The sequence below is a fragment of the Salmo salar genome, chromosome ssa15 (assembly GCF_905237065.1).
Source record: "Salmo salar chromosome ssa15, Ssal_v3.1, whole genome shotgun sequence".
NCBI lineage: Eukaryota > Metazoa > Chordata > Actinopteri > Salmoniformes > Salmonidae > Salmo > Salmo salar.
In genome coordinates, this window is record NC_059456.1 from 102,326,478 (window position 1) to 102,341,865 (window position 15,388).

The 15,388-nt window shown below is 39.5% G+C and overlaps 1 protein-coding gene across 1 annotated transcript in view; it reads right to left on the reverse strand.

Moving 5' to 3' along the window:
* Positions 1-8,118: 8,118 nt before the first annotated feature.
* The window catches only part of LOC106572844 (potassium voltage-gated channel subfamily C member 1), a 53,746-nt gene continuing 46,476 nt past the window's right edge, over positions 8,119-15,388 (reverse strand). The window contains exon 5 of the mRNA XM_045696455.1: positions 8,119-10,780. Within this exon, the coding sequence (XP_045552411.1) occupies positions 10,713-10,780 (68 nt within the window). The 3' untranslated portion in view covers positions 8,119-10,712. The remainder of the gene's footprint in view (positions 10,781-15,388) is intronic.

The following is a 15,388-nucleotide window of genomic DNA, read 5'->3' on the forward strand; positions in this document are numbered from 1 at the left end:
CAGATACAGCTGATATCTAGATGGAGGATGTGTTCGATATATAACAGATACAGCTGATATCTAGATGGAGGATGTGTTGGATATATAACAGATACAGCTGATAACTAGATTGAGGATGTGTTGGATATGGATATATAACAGATACAGTTGATATCTAGGTAGAGGATGTGTTGGATATGGATATATAACAGATACAGCTGATATCTAGGTGGAGGATGTGTTGGATATATAACAGATACAGCTGATATCTAGGTGGAGGATGTGTTGGATATATAACAGATACAGCTGATATCTAGGTGGAGGATGTGTTGGATACATAGCAGATAGAGCTGATATCTAGGTGGAGGATGTGTTGGATATATAACAGATACAGCTGATATCTAGATGGAGGATGTGCTGGATATATAACAGATACAGCTGATATCTAGGTGGAGGATGTGTTGGATATATAACAGATACAGCTGATATCTAGATGGAGGATGTGTTGGATATATAACAGATACAGCTGATATCTAGGTTGAGGATGTGTTGGATATATAACAGATACAGCTGATATCTAGGTGGAGGATGTGTTGGATATATAACAGATACAGCTGATATCTAGGTGGAGGATGTGTTGGATATATAACAGATACAGCTGATATCTAGATGGAGGATGTGTTGGATATATAACAGATACAGCTGATAACTAGATGGAGGATGTGTTGGATATATAACAGATACAGCTGATATCTAGATGGAGGATGTGTTGGATATATAACAGATACAGCTGATATCTAGATGGAGGATGTGTTGGATATATAACAGATACAGTTGATATCTAGATGGAGGATGTGTTGGATATATAACAGATACAGCTGATATCTAGATGGAGGATGTGTTGGATATATAACAGATACAGCTGATAACTAGATGGAGGATGTGTTGGATATATAACAGATACAGCTGATATCTAGATGGAGGATGTGTCCGATATATAACAGATACAGCTGATATCTAGGTGGAGGATGTGTTGGATATATAACAGATACAGCTGATATCTAGATGGAGGATGTGTTGGATATATAACAGATACAGCTGATATCTAGGTAGAGGATGTGTTGGATATATAACAGATACAGCTGATAACTAGATGGAGGATGTGTTGGATATATAACAGATACAGCTGATATCTAGATGGAGGATGTGTTGGATATGGATATATAACAGATACAGCTGATATCTAGGTGGAGGATGTGTTGGATATATAACAGATACAGCTGATATCTAGGTGGAGGATGTGTTGGATATATAACAGATACAGCTGATATCTAGGTGGAGGATGTGTTGGATATATAACAGATACAGCTGATATCTAGGTGGAGGATGTGTTGGATATATAACAGATACAGCTGATATCTAGATGGAGGATGTGTTGGATATATAACAGATACAGCTGATAACTAGATGGAGGATGTGTTGGATATGGATATATAACAGATACAGCTGATATCTAGGTGGAGGATGTGTTGGATATATAACAGATACAGCTGATATCTAGGTGGAGGATGTGTTGGATATGGATATATAACAGATACAGCTGATAACTAGATGGAGGATGTGTTGGATATATAACAGATACAGCTGATATCTAGGTAGAGGATGTGTTGGATATATAACAGATACAGCTGATATCTAGATGGAGGATGTGTTGGATATGGATATATAACAGATACAGCTGATATCTAGGTGGAGGATGTGTTGGATATATAACAGATACAGCTAATATCTAGATGGAGGATGTGTTGGATATGGATATATAACAGATACAGCTGATATCTAGGTGGAGGATGTGTTGGATATATAACAGATACAGCTGATATCTAGATGGAGGATGTGTTGGATATATAACAGATACAGCTGATATCTAGATGGAGGATGTGTTGGATATATAACAGATACAGCTGATATATAGGTGGAGGATGTGTTGGATATATAACAGATACAGCTGATATCTAGGTGGAGGATGTGTTGGATATATAACAGATACAGCTGATATCTAGATGGAGGATGTGTTGGATATATAACACATACAGCTGAAATCTAGATGGAGGATGTGTTGGATATATAACAGATACAGCTGATATCTAGGTAGAGGATGTGTTGGATATATAACAGATACAGCTGTTATCTAGATGGAGGATGTGTTGGATATATAACACATACAGCTGATATCTAGATGGAGGATGTGTTGGATATATAACAGATACAGCTGATAACTAGATGGAGGATGTGTTGGATATGGATATATAACAGATACAGCTGATATCTAGGTGGAGGATGTGTTGGATATATAACAGATACAGCTGATATCTAGGTGGAGGATGTGTTGGATATGGATATATAACAGATACAGCTGATAACTAGATGGAGGATGTGTTGGATATATAACAGATACAGCTGATATCTAGGTAGAGGATGTGTTGGATATATAACAGATACAGCTGATATCTAGATGGAGGATGTGTTGGATATGGATATATAACAGATACAGCTGATATCTAGGTGGAGGATGTGTTGGATATATAACAGATACAGCTAATATCTAGATGGAGGATGTGTTGGATATGGATATATAACAGATACAGCTGATATCTAGGTGGAGGATGTGTTGGATATATAACAGATACAGCTGATATCTAGATGGAGGATGTGTTGGATATATAACAGATACAGCTGATATCTAGATGGAGGATGTGTTGGATATATAACATATACAGCTGATATCTAGATGGAGGATGTGTTGGATATGGATATATAACAGATACAGCTGATATCTAGATGGAGGATGTGTTGGATATATAACAGATACAGCTGATATCTAGATGGAGGATGTGTTGGATATATAACAGATACAGCTGATATCTAGATGGAGGATGTGTTGGATATATAACAGATACAGCTGATATCTAGGTTGAGGATGTGTTGGATATATAACAGATACAGCTGATATCTAGGTGGAGGATGTGTTGGATATATAACAGATACAGCTGATATCTAGATGGAGGATGTGTTGGATATATAACAGATAGAGCTGATATCTAGGTGGAGGATGTGTTGGATATATAACAGATACAGCTGATATCTAGATGGAGGATGTGTTGGATATGTAACAGATACAGCTGATATCTAGATGGAGGATGTGTTGGATATGGATATATAACAGATACAGTTCATATCTAGATGGAGGATGTGTTGGAAATGGATATATAACAGATACAGCTGATAACTAGATGGAGGATGTGTTGGATATGGATATATAACAGATACAGCTGATATCTAGGTGGAGGATGTGTTGGATATATAACAGATACAGCTGATATCTAGGTGAAGGATATGTTGGATATATAACAGATACAGCTGATATCTAGATGGAGGATGTGTTGGATATATAACAGATACAGCTGATATCTAGGTGGAGGATGTGTTGGATATATAACAGATAGAGTTCATATCTAGATGGAGGACGGGTAATAAATGGAACTGATCTCTGACGTCCGAATCTCCACAGTATCATATTTACCTAATAATATCTTGTGTCTGAATAATAGGCGGATAGCTGGCTATTGATAGGAGCAGCCCTGTCCAATAGGAAAAGACACGGAGACAGTGTTAATACATACAGTTTGCTGATGGGAAGAAATTGAGAGAGAGAGAGCGAGAGAGAGAGACAGAGAGACAGAGAGACAGAGAGACAGAGAGACAGACAGACAGTCAGACAGACAGACAGACAGAGACAGAGAGAGCGAGACAGAGACAGACAGAGAATGACAGAGAGAGCGACAGAGAGAGACAGAGAGAGACATAGAGAAAGACAAAGAGAGACAGAGAGAGCGACAGAGAGAGACAGAGAGAGACATAGAGAAAGACAAAGAGAGACAGAGAGAGAGAGAGAGAGAGAGAGAGAGAGACATCGGGAGAGAGAGAGCGCGAGAGAGAGAGATGGCAGAAGAAAGGATAGGAGATAGATTTTTAGGACAAAATGGACATTGTGTTATCGTGAAAGCTCAGCTCTAGATCTTGAGTCACCGGTGCGTTCAAATGGCACCCTATTCCCTATAGTGCCTTTGGGCCCTGGTCAAAAGTTGTGCACTAAATAAGGAATAGGGTGCAATTTTTTGACACAACCACTGTAATTGACGTGTGAGGGTCTGGGAAAGAATATTGTCATTCAATGGTTGGGTGTTCCATTCAATATTTGTTTCATTCCTGTAACGATGTGCGCTGAGATTCAGGAAGCAAGTTCAGGGAGTGAGTGTTTTAATAAATAAACCGCATCATAATACAAAACAAGAAACACGAACAACGCACAGACATGAAACTGATACAGAAACAATAACGCCTGGGGAAGGAACCAAAGGGAGTGACATTTATAGGGCAGGTAACCAAGGAGGTGATGGAGTCCAGGTGAGTGTCACAATGCGCTGATGCGCGTAACGATGGTGGCAGGTGTGCGCCATAACGAGCAGCCTGGTGACCTAGAGCCCGGAGAGGGAGCACACGTGACAATTCCAGTGAGGTGTTCCATTCAATATGTGTTCCATTCCATTGAGGTGTTCCATTCAATATGTGTTCCATTCCAGTGAGGTGTTCCATCCAATGTGTTTCATTCCAGTGAGGTGTTCCATTCAATATGTGTTTCATTCCAGTGAGGTGTTCCATTCAATATGTGTTCCATTCCATTGAGGTGTTCCATTCAATATGTGTTCCATTCCATTGAGGTGTTCCATTCAATATGTGTTCCATTCCAGTGAGGTGTTCCATCCAATGTGTTTCATTCCAGTGAGGTGTTCCATTCAATATGTGTTTCATTCCAGTGAGGTGTTCCATTCAATATGTGTTTCATTCCAGTGAGGTGTTCCATCCAATATGTGTTTCATTCCAGTGAGGTGTTCCATCCAATATGTGTTCCATTCCAGTGAGGTTGTTCCATTGACTGCCAGAAAATATTACAGTGCCAGATTTCTGTTAGTATATAACATGTTGAGCAGAGTTTACTATTTGAACCCATTTTTAGCTGACTAGCGGAGTGTCTGCTTTCATCAGGAAAACAACAACCCTGAATTGTGACTCATTGATGTAATTCCTCCAGTATAAAGTGCATGCACACACACACACACACACACACACACACACACACACACACACACACACACACACACACACACACACACACACACACACACACACACCGTTCCTCATGGGCAATGACTATAATGAGTGTGTATGTGTGTGTGTGTGTGTGTGTGTGTGTGTGTGTGTGTGTGTGTGTGTGTGTGTGTGTGTCTGTGTGTGTCTGTGTGTGTGTGTGTGTGTGTGTGTGTGTGTGTGTGTGTGTGTGTGTGTGTGTGTGTGTGTGTGTGTGTGTGTGTGTGTGTGTGTGTGTGTGTGTCTGTGTGTGTCTGTGTGTGTGTGTGTGTGTGTGTGTGTGTGTGTGTGTGTGTGTGTGTGTGTGTGTGTGTATGTGTGTGTGTGTGTGTGTGTGTATGCTTACAAGTGTGAGAAGCTGAGAGAGCGATGAGCAGCAGCAGAGAAGCAGCTGAACAGTAATTAGTAGCCTGTCATTCCAAATCTCTATGGAGACGGCTGTGTGTTGCGTTCCATCTACACCTTCAGTCAGTGAGGCATGGCTATGACTTTCATTACACCAAACACATGCACGCACAACCACACACACACACACACACACACACACACACACACACACACACACACACACACACACACACACACACACACACACACACACACACACACACAGCACAAATACACACACACACACAGCACACACATACACACACACACAGACACAGAGCACACACACACACACACTAAGAACCTCTACTTGTTTGAGCACGAAATGCCATTTTGTTGGGCACTATGAACCGTCTAGTTTGATCCTACACCCACTAAGAACACAACACAACAGGGATATCGTCGCAGCTCGTTGGTCCCATGCTGTGTAGTACATAGTATAAAGGCTAAAGACATCACTATGGATGTACACACACAGACAGAAACAGCATCTGTCAGCATGTAGAATAACATTTAGACAGGGTCTATAGAACATATAGACAGGGTCTATAGACTATAGAACATTTAGACAGGGTCTATAGACTATAGAACATTTAGACAGAGTCTATAGACTATAGAACATTTAGACAGGGTCTATAGACTATAGAACATTTAGACAGGGTCTATAGACTATAGAACATTTAGACAGGGTCTATAGACTATAGAACATTTAGACAGGGTCTATAGACTATAGAACATATAGACAGGGTCTATAGACTATAGAACATTTAGACAGGGTCTATAGACTATAGAACATTTAGACAGGGTCTATAGACTATAGAACATTTAGACAGGGTCTATAGACTATATAACATATAGACAGGGTCTAAAGAACATTTAGACAGGGTCTATAGACTATAGAACATTTAGACAGGGTCTATAGACTATAGAACATATAGACAGGGTCTATAGACTATAGAACATATAGACAGGGTCTATAGACTATAGAACATTTAGACAGGGTCTATAGACTATAGAACATATAGACAGGGTCTATAGACTATAGAACATATAGACAGGGTCTATAGACTATAGAACATATAGACAGGGTCTATAGAACATAGAACATTTAGACAGGGTCTATAGACTATAGAACATTTAGACAGGGTCTATAGACTATAGAACATTTAGACAGGGTCTATAGAACATTTAGACAGGGTCTATAGACTATAGAACATTTAGACAGGGTCTATAGAACATTTAGACAGGGTCTATAGACTATAGAACATATAGACAGGGTCTATAGACTATAGAACATTTAGACAGGGTCTATAGACTATAGAACATTTAGACAGGGTCTATAGACTATAGAACATTTAGACAGAGTCTATAGAACATATAGACAGGGTCTATAGACTATAGAACATATAGACAGGGTCTATAGACTATAGAACATATAGAGAGGGTCTATAGACTATAGAACATTTAGACAGAGTCTATAGAACATATAGACAGGGTCTATAGACTATAGAACATTTAGACAGGGTCTATAGACTATAGAACATATAGACAGGGTCTATAGACTATAGAACATATAGACAGGGTCTATAGACTATAGAACATATAGACAGGGTCTATAGAACATTTAGACAGGGTCTATAGACTATAGAACATATAGACAGGGTCTATAGAACATTTAGACAGGGTCTATAGACTATAGAACATTTAGACAGGGTCTATAGACTATAGAACATATAGACAGGGTCTATAGAACATTTAGACAGGGTCTATAGACTATAGAACATATAGACAGGGTCTATAGAACATTTAGACAGGGTCTATAGACTATAGAACATATAGACAGGGTCTATAGAACATAGAACATATAGACAGGGTCTATAGACTATAGAACATTTAGACAGGGTCTATAGACTATAGAACATATAGACAGGGTCTATAGACTATAGAACATTTAGACAGGGTCTATAGACTATAAAACATATAGACAGGGTCTATAGAACATTTAGACAGGGTCTATAGACTATAGAACATTTAGACAGGGTCTATAGACTATAGAACATATAGACAGGGTATTATTTGTACTTAATCATTTATTTTATACAACTTTCAGATGCAAACCCCAAAATTGAGAAGTGAAGACAAACATACTGTCATGTGGTCTTTCTCAATGTCACAAAATGAAACAAATTTGACAGGGTCGTTCCTTGATTTCCCACCGACCATTCCATCTGATTTACAGAAATACTGTCTCATCATTCAACCTCTTGATGTTAAAGTTTGGCCAAGTCGCTCTCTGTGTCCCACAGTCACACATTCCAATCTCAATACTACAGCCCCAGAAGTAGAGTGTTTACAACCGTCATAAAACGAGAGAGAGAGAGAGAGAGAGAGAGAGAGAGAGAGAGAGAGAGAGAGAGAGAGAGAGAGAGAGAGAGAGAGAGAGAGAGAGAGAGAGAGAGAGAGAGAGAGGCTATGATCCTCCCCTCAAGGGCACGTCATGACAGTATGTAGGTAGACGGACGGACAGACGGACAAGAGAGACAGTTATCTTTTATCATAGGGAAATGTGTTTTATTTGTATTGCTGTATAGAAACACATGCCTACATGATACAATATATCAACTGCATTGCTTTACACACACAACATCTGACATCTTTCACTGTGTTTCATTGCCAAAATGACTGTTCAACTTTCCAAACGGCACCCCAGAAAGAAACACAGAGAATTAGACTGAAAACCATAGAATCATTGGAATTGTATGGAAAAACCAGCTCAGATTCATATAGCTGAGTTTCAGTTCATCCCAGCTAAAACACAACAGTGAAAGGGGAAAAAGAGGCTGTATAAGTTAATTAAACAGTTAAATTATCCAAATAAAATCATTTTATTTTTTAATAAACAAATAATAATTGAGTGTATTAATAGTAACTGTGCAGCTAATCCATTTCTAGAGGGGTTTTCTACAGGATAATGAGTCACTAAGCCTATACTGTGCTACATACAACTATGCTTTTATATACAGACTTTTGTGTCAGAGGAGTTAAAATAGGGTTGAGATATGAATAAAAATACATTAAAATAAAACGTAACTGTTTTATAATAAACATAAGGCAACTACGGTCGACCAAGAGAAATATATTAAGACATCATGTGAAAGTAACCATACTCTATTTGTCTCAGTCCCAAATATGCTCCCTATCCCTTATGTAGTGCACTATCTTTGACCAGAGCCTACATAGGGAATAGGGCACCACTTGAGATGCAGACATTTCATTTGAGATGCAGCCATTTCTTTCCCCTTGGCAACATGTATAAACAACCAAGATCTCCAACAAGCAAGATCTCCAACAACCAAGCTCTTAAAATAACCAAGATCTTAAAAGAACCAAGATAATCCGTTTTAGGAACAAATATAAACCTCATCAAGTTACTCCATAACACATTAAGCTCCATCACTTTGTCATTAGGCACGACTAGAATGTATGGATGACGCCACAGTATGTGTTGCTATGCTTCTTAACATTGCATTTACTAACGATGTTGATGATACATTTACTAATGATGATGTTGATATAATCTATTTTTAACTAATATGGCCGCCCAGAGTTTGGTCCCCTTTCAACCAGCGAATGTATTGATGGAACACAGCTAATGGAAATACAATAGCATTTATATATCATTTATACAAGGATTTCCAAGACACATTATTTGCGAAAAGACAAGTAGTATGAGCTTCTTCAGTCACATGCTACCCTCTTGACTACTGTCTGACTGCATCTGGTCTCTCAAGGCATTTTAAAATTTTTACATTAGTTTTTCTCCTTTTTTTGTATAAGGATTTAAAGACACTTTGTTTGTGAACAGTAGCGTGAACTTTAATAGTCACATGCTGCTATTGCTACTACTGTCTGCATGTTGACTCTCTTCTTCCTGAAACAGAACTGTTCATGTACTGTACTGTAATAGATATACATGACATTTTTAAAAATTCTTTCTATAGGAATTGCATGATACTTTGTTTTTTTTGTATTTTTTACCCACTTTTTCTCCCCAATTTGGTGATTACAATCTTGTCTCTTTGCTGCAACTCCCCGACGGGCTCAGGAGAGGAGAAGGTCGAGTCATGCATCCTCTGAAACATGACCCGCCAAGGCGTGCTTCTTAACATCCGCCACGCTCCTTAACACCCGCTCGCACCAATGTGTCAGAGGAAACACTGTTCTACAGAGGACCGAAGTCAGCCTGCAGGCGCCCGGCCCTCCACAAGGAGTCGCTAAAGCGCGATGAGCCAACTAAAGCGAACCCCAGGCTGTAGTGATGCTGCAACACTGCGATGCAGTGCCTTAGTCCGCTGCATCACTCGGGATGGCCATTTACTGTCATGTTTAAATCAAAACAAAGCTGGACTATATTTTTGTTGGGAGTCAGTTAGCTTGGAACAACGACTCGTAGTTCTAATCCTACTGGAATTTGTTCACAGTCACTTTTCCTTAACAATGCAACAATGCAACAATGCAACTCACATTTTTGTTGTATTTTAGTTAGTCAATATTTACCAATTATGCTTCATTGATGAAAGACTACCATTTTTTTTTCTTCTGAAACATCATATGGTTTCTGGTCTCAGGATTCTTCACAAGTACTATGAACTGATCGTATAGTGTATTGTACACTTTTAAAACAAAATCAGCAAATGCCATAGTAGCAATTTCTTGAAAACACCATTTGGAAATATTGATGTTTGATTGAAACTCAAGAGTATTAACATCAGAGATATTCAAAACACTCCTCAACTTTAGATTTGTCCCTTAACATTAACTTCACTGATGTTATTTTCTCAAGGTACATTATATAGTGCTAGATCATGCAATACAATACATGCTAAATGCTTGGAAACAGACAGATGTGTGTAAATACATAACTATATCTTCTAAAGCATCAGATAGAAGGATTCTACCGCGGAGTTTGGTTACTTTGTACTCGACAGAAAGACAAGTGTTCTTCTTCTGGAACCTTCCGGAACCTTCCGGAACCTTCACGTTAGTTAGAGAAGGAGGGGAGGGGCCTAAATGTGAAGCTTCGCCCCATGCACCCTGGTTCACGACCACTTGTCCTTCATCAATCCAAATTGGTTTCTTCAGCTCAGAGTGGTGATTTCTGGATGGGTGTAGATCCCAGTAGCTGCCGTGATGTCTGTACAGCTTTCTGTATCAGAGAAACAAACATTAGAGACAGGACAGTCAAACCAATGTTCTCTATGTGTATATATGGTATGACAATGGTGGAAGAGTTTGGCAACCGCAACAGCACTGTATGAAAGGCTGTAGGAAGATATAACGTTCATTCAAGATTGGGCCTTTGAGACAAATATCCTATATTCGATAGCACCAGAAATCCTTAGCGAAAAGGCATTGAATACATACAAGATACTTGGATTCATGAGGACTAGACTACACACTGACTGTAATTTAGCCAGTGGAGGCTGCTGAGGGGAGAACGGCTCATAATAACATCTGGAATGGATTTCAGTGGAAGAGAGAGAGAGAGAGAGAGAGAGAGAGAGAGAGAGAGAGAGAGAGAGAGAGAGAGAGAGAGAGAGAGAGAGAGAGAGAGAGAGAGAGAGAGAGAGAGAGAGAGAGAGAGAGACAGAGAGAGAGAGAGAGAGAGAGAGAGAGAGAGAGAGAGAGAGAGAGAGAGACAGAGAGAGAGAGAGAGAGAGAGAGAGAGAGAGAGAGTCCAGTGGAAGCAGAAGCTTCAGGCTATGACAGTCTTGACCATTATTCCTATTTGGTGACTATCAAGATGAACAGTCAGACTCTGTGAATGATAAAGCTCACCCTAAGTTCCTATGGATTGGTTTAAGGGGAAAAGCACATGGATCTCTATGGCTAAAAAGTATATCATCATCTGCCATAAGCCATTCTCTGAGGTAATAACACATTGTAATATGTCAAAAAACATTATTTGTGGCTGACGCTATAGCTATTTCTACCTGTCAACAGCTTAGTGGCAGTTGAATGGTCTGCCACACCATTAGAGAGTCATGTCATGGACGTGAGGAAATTAGCAGGTGGTTGTCAGATCATTGAGTCAATGAGGTTTTAATGGGGTTGGAGGAATTCATTCATTAATGATACGTACCAATTCATTCTTGAAGAATATTATTTATAAATGCCTCATGAGCTCAGTTCAACTGTTGTACCCCATCAGAACCCAACATATAAGCTTGTTTTACTCCAATGTTTATAAATAATGTACATGTAAACAAACAAAGTATAGCCTCATAACATGGTTAAAACTACAATGTTGATATCATGGATGGTCAGTCCTGTATAGCCTCATAACATGGTTAAAACTATAATGTTGATATCATGGATGGTCAGTCATGTATAGCCTCATAACATGGTTAAAACTATAATGTTGATATCATGGATGGTCAGTCCTGTATAGCCTCATAACATGGTTAAAACTATAATGTTGATATAATGGATGGTCAGTCCTGTATAGCCTCATAACATGGTTAAAACTATAATGTTGATATCATGGATGGTCAGTCCTGTATAGCCTCATAACATGGTTAAAACTATAATGTTGATATCATGGATGGTCAGTCCTGTATAGCCTCATAACATGGTTAAAACTATAATGTTGATATAATGGATGGTCAGTCCTGTATAGCCTCATAACATGGTTATAACTATAATGTTGATATAATGGATGGTCAGTCCTGTATAGCCTCATAACATGGTTAAAACTATAATGTTGATATCATGGATGGTCAGTCCTGTATAGCCTCATAACATGGTTAAAACTACAATGTTGATATCATGGATGGTCAGTCCTGTATAGCCTCATAACATGGTTAAAACTATAATGTTGATATCATGGATGGTCAGTCCTGTATAGCCTCATAACATGGTTAAAACTATAATGTTGATATCATGGATGGTCAGTCCTGTATAGCCTCATAACATGGTTAAAACTATAATGTTGATATCATGGATGGTCAGTCCTGTATAGCCTCATAACATGGTTAAAACTATAATGTTGATATCATGGATGGTCAGTCCTGTATAGCCTCATAACATGGTTAAAACTATAATGTTGATATCATGGATGGTCAGTCCTGTATAGCCTCATAACATGGTTAAAACTATAATGTTGATATCATGGATGGTCAGTCCTGTATAGCCTCATAACATGGTTAAAACTATAATGTTGATATCATGGATGGTCAGTCCTGTATAGCCTCATAACATGGTTAAAACTATAATGTTGATATCATGGATGGTCAGTCCTGTATAGCCTCATAACATGGTTAAAACTATAATGTTGATATCATGGATGGTCAGTCCTGTATAGCCTCATAACATGGTTAAAACTATAATGTTGATATCATGGATGGTCAGTCCTATATAGCCTCATAACATGGTTAAAACTATAATGTTGATATCATGGATGGTCAGTCCTGTATAGCCTCATAACATGGTTATAACTATAATGTTGATATCATGGATGGTCAGTCCTGTATAGCCTCATAACATGGTTAAAACTATAATGTTGATATCATGGATGGTCAGTCCTGTATAGCCTCATAACATGGTTAAAACTATAATGTTGATATCATGGATGGTCAGTCCTGTATAGCCTCATAACATGGTTAAAACTATAATGTTGATATCATGGATGGTCAGTCCTGTATAGCCTCATAACATGGTTAAAACTATAATGTTGATATCATGGATGGTCAGTCCTGTATAGCCTCATAACATGGTTAAAACTATAATGTTGATATCATGGATGGTCAGTCCTGTATAGCCTCATAACATAGTTAAAACAATAATGTTGATATCATGGATGGTCAGTCCTGTATAGCCTCATAACATGGTTAAAACTATAATGTTGATATCAGGGATGGTCAGTCCTTGCATCCATAGCTCTATCTATTAATCTGAGAGTGGTTGTATTTCTCCAGGCCCATCCCTCAGCTTTTAACCAAAACAGAGGTGGGATATCTGCTTTGTTATTGTTTCAATTAAGGATTATAGCTTTAATGACATTAAGAATAATTGATAGGATTTATATAGCGCTTTTCCGGATGCTTAGAGCATTTGCCAAATGTTTGAAGTGTTGGATATTATATTGGGGACATTTGATTCCAGCGTTTCAGTGATGCCTAAACAGCAATAGGTACTTTGCCAGTCTTAATATCCATCTATACCTTGTTCTTCTGTCCTTGTGTTTCTCTCTGACATAATGCCCCCTCCCCAGACATATTATCCAGACCCTGTTCCCTGTTCCCTGTTCCCTGTCTGCTTGATACAGACAGAGGCATTAGCCCGGCTCTTTACACTATGGCCATAACACAACCCTGAGAGCAGAGCAGACAAGACCTGGGTTCAAATACTGAATACTTTGAAATCTTTCAAATTCGTTGAGCGTTTGCATAAGCCTGCCAGGAATCCCAGATGTGCGGGGTTTAGGGATCCCTCTATTGGCTCCACTTCGCCAGGCAAACTCAATCAAGCCAAGCTTAATTATTTTGAATTGTTTTGCATAGTGTTTGAACCCAGGTTTTGTGAGCAGAAGCGGTTAGGGAGCGCTCAGATGTAAAACTGATACATTCACATAGAAAGCCACTTCTGTATACTACATGTGACTATTTTGGTAGCAGACAGTGAATTCTGATCTAATGAATTGATTTATAATAGTATTGTAATGCTGCAGTGTATATCCCAGACCTCCTAGCTGGATCCCAAATGGCCCCCCATTACCTGCAGCCCCAGTCTCCCTGCAGCTAATGTACACTAAAATATGAAAGCACATGTCTTATATTCCCCTTTAATAGGCTGGGATGTTAATACTCTCATACTCACCAGATACAGAGCTGATGTATTGAATTACCGCTCTCCTTTTAGCCTCTCCCCCTCTTGCTCTCTCTCTCTCTCTCTCTCTCTCTCTCTCTCTCTCTCTCTCTCTCGCTCTCTCTCTCCTTCTCCGTCTCTTTCTCTCTCTCCTTCTCTGTCTCTCTCTCTCTCCTTCTCCGTCTCTCTCTCTCTCTCTCTCTCTCCTTCTCTCTCTCTCTCTCCTTCTCCGTCTCTCTCTCTCCTTCTCCGTTTCTCTCTCTCTCTCTCCTTCTACGTCTCTCTCTCTCGCTCCTTCTCCATCTCTCTCTCTCGCTCCTTCTCTGTCTCTCTCTCTCTCCTTCTCCGTCTCTCTCTCTCTCTCCTTCTCCGTTTCTCTCTCTCTCCTTCTACGTCTCTCTCTCTCTTGCTCCTTCTCCGTCTCTCTCTCTCTCCTTCTCTCTCTCTCATTCTCCGTCTCTCTCTCTCTCATTCTCCATCTCTCTCTCTCGCTCCTTCTCTCTCTCTCTCGCTCCTTCTCCGTCTCTCTCTCTCGCTCCTTCTCTCTCTCTCGCTCCTTCTCCGTCTCTCTATCTCGCTCCTTCTCCGTCTCTCTCTCTCTCGCTCCTTCTCCGTCTCGCGCTCCTTCTCCGTCTCTCTCTCTCTCTCCTTCTCCGTCTCTCTCTCTCCTTCTCCGTCTCTCTCTCTCTTGCTTTCTCTCTCTCCTCTCTCTTTCTCTCTGAGATGGTGGTAGAGCAAAGATTGTTTCAGTGGGCTCCTGTCTTTACCATGCTGTCTCTCGGGAGACAAAGAGACGAGCAAATCCATCAACGCACCACTTCATCCTTGTAGTTGACAACACAAGCTGCCATTACCTATGGAACGTTTACTACTGCTATTGTTGCTGCTAGTTTTAACTGAACAATGAGTTAGATCAGCCACCTTATTGCATTTATTTAACCAAGTAAGT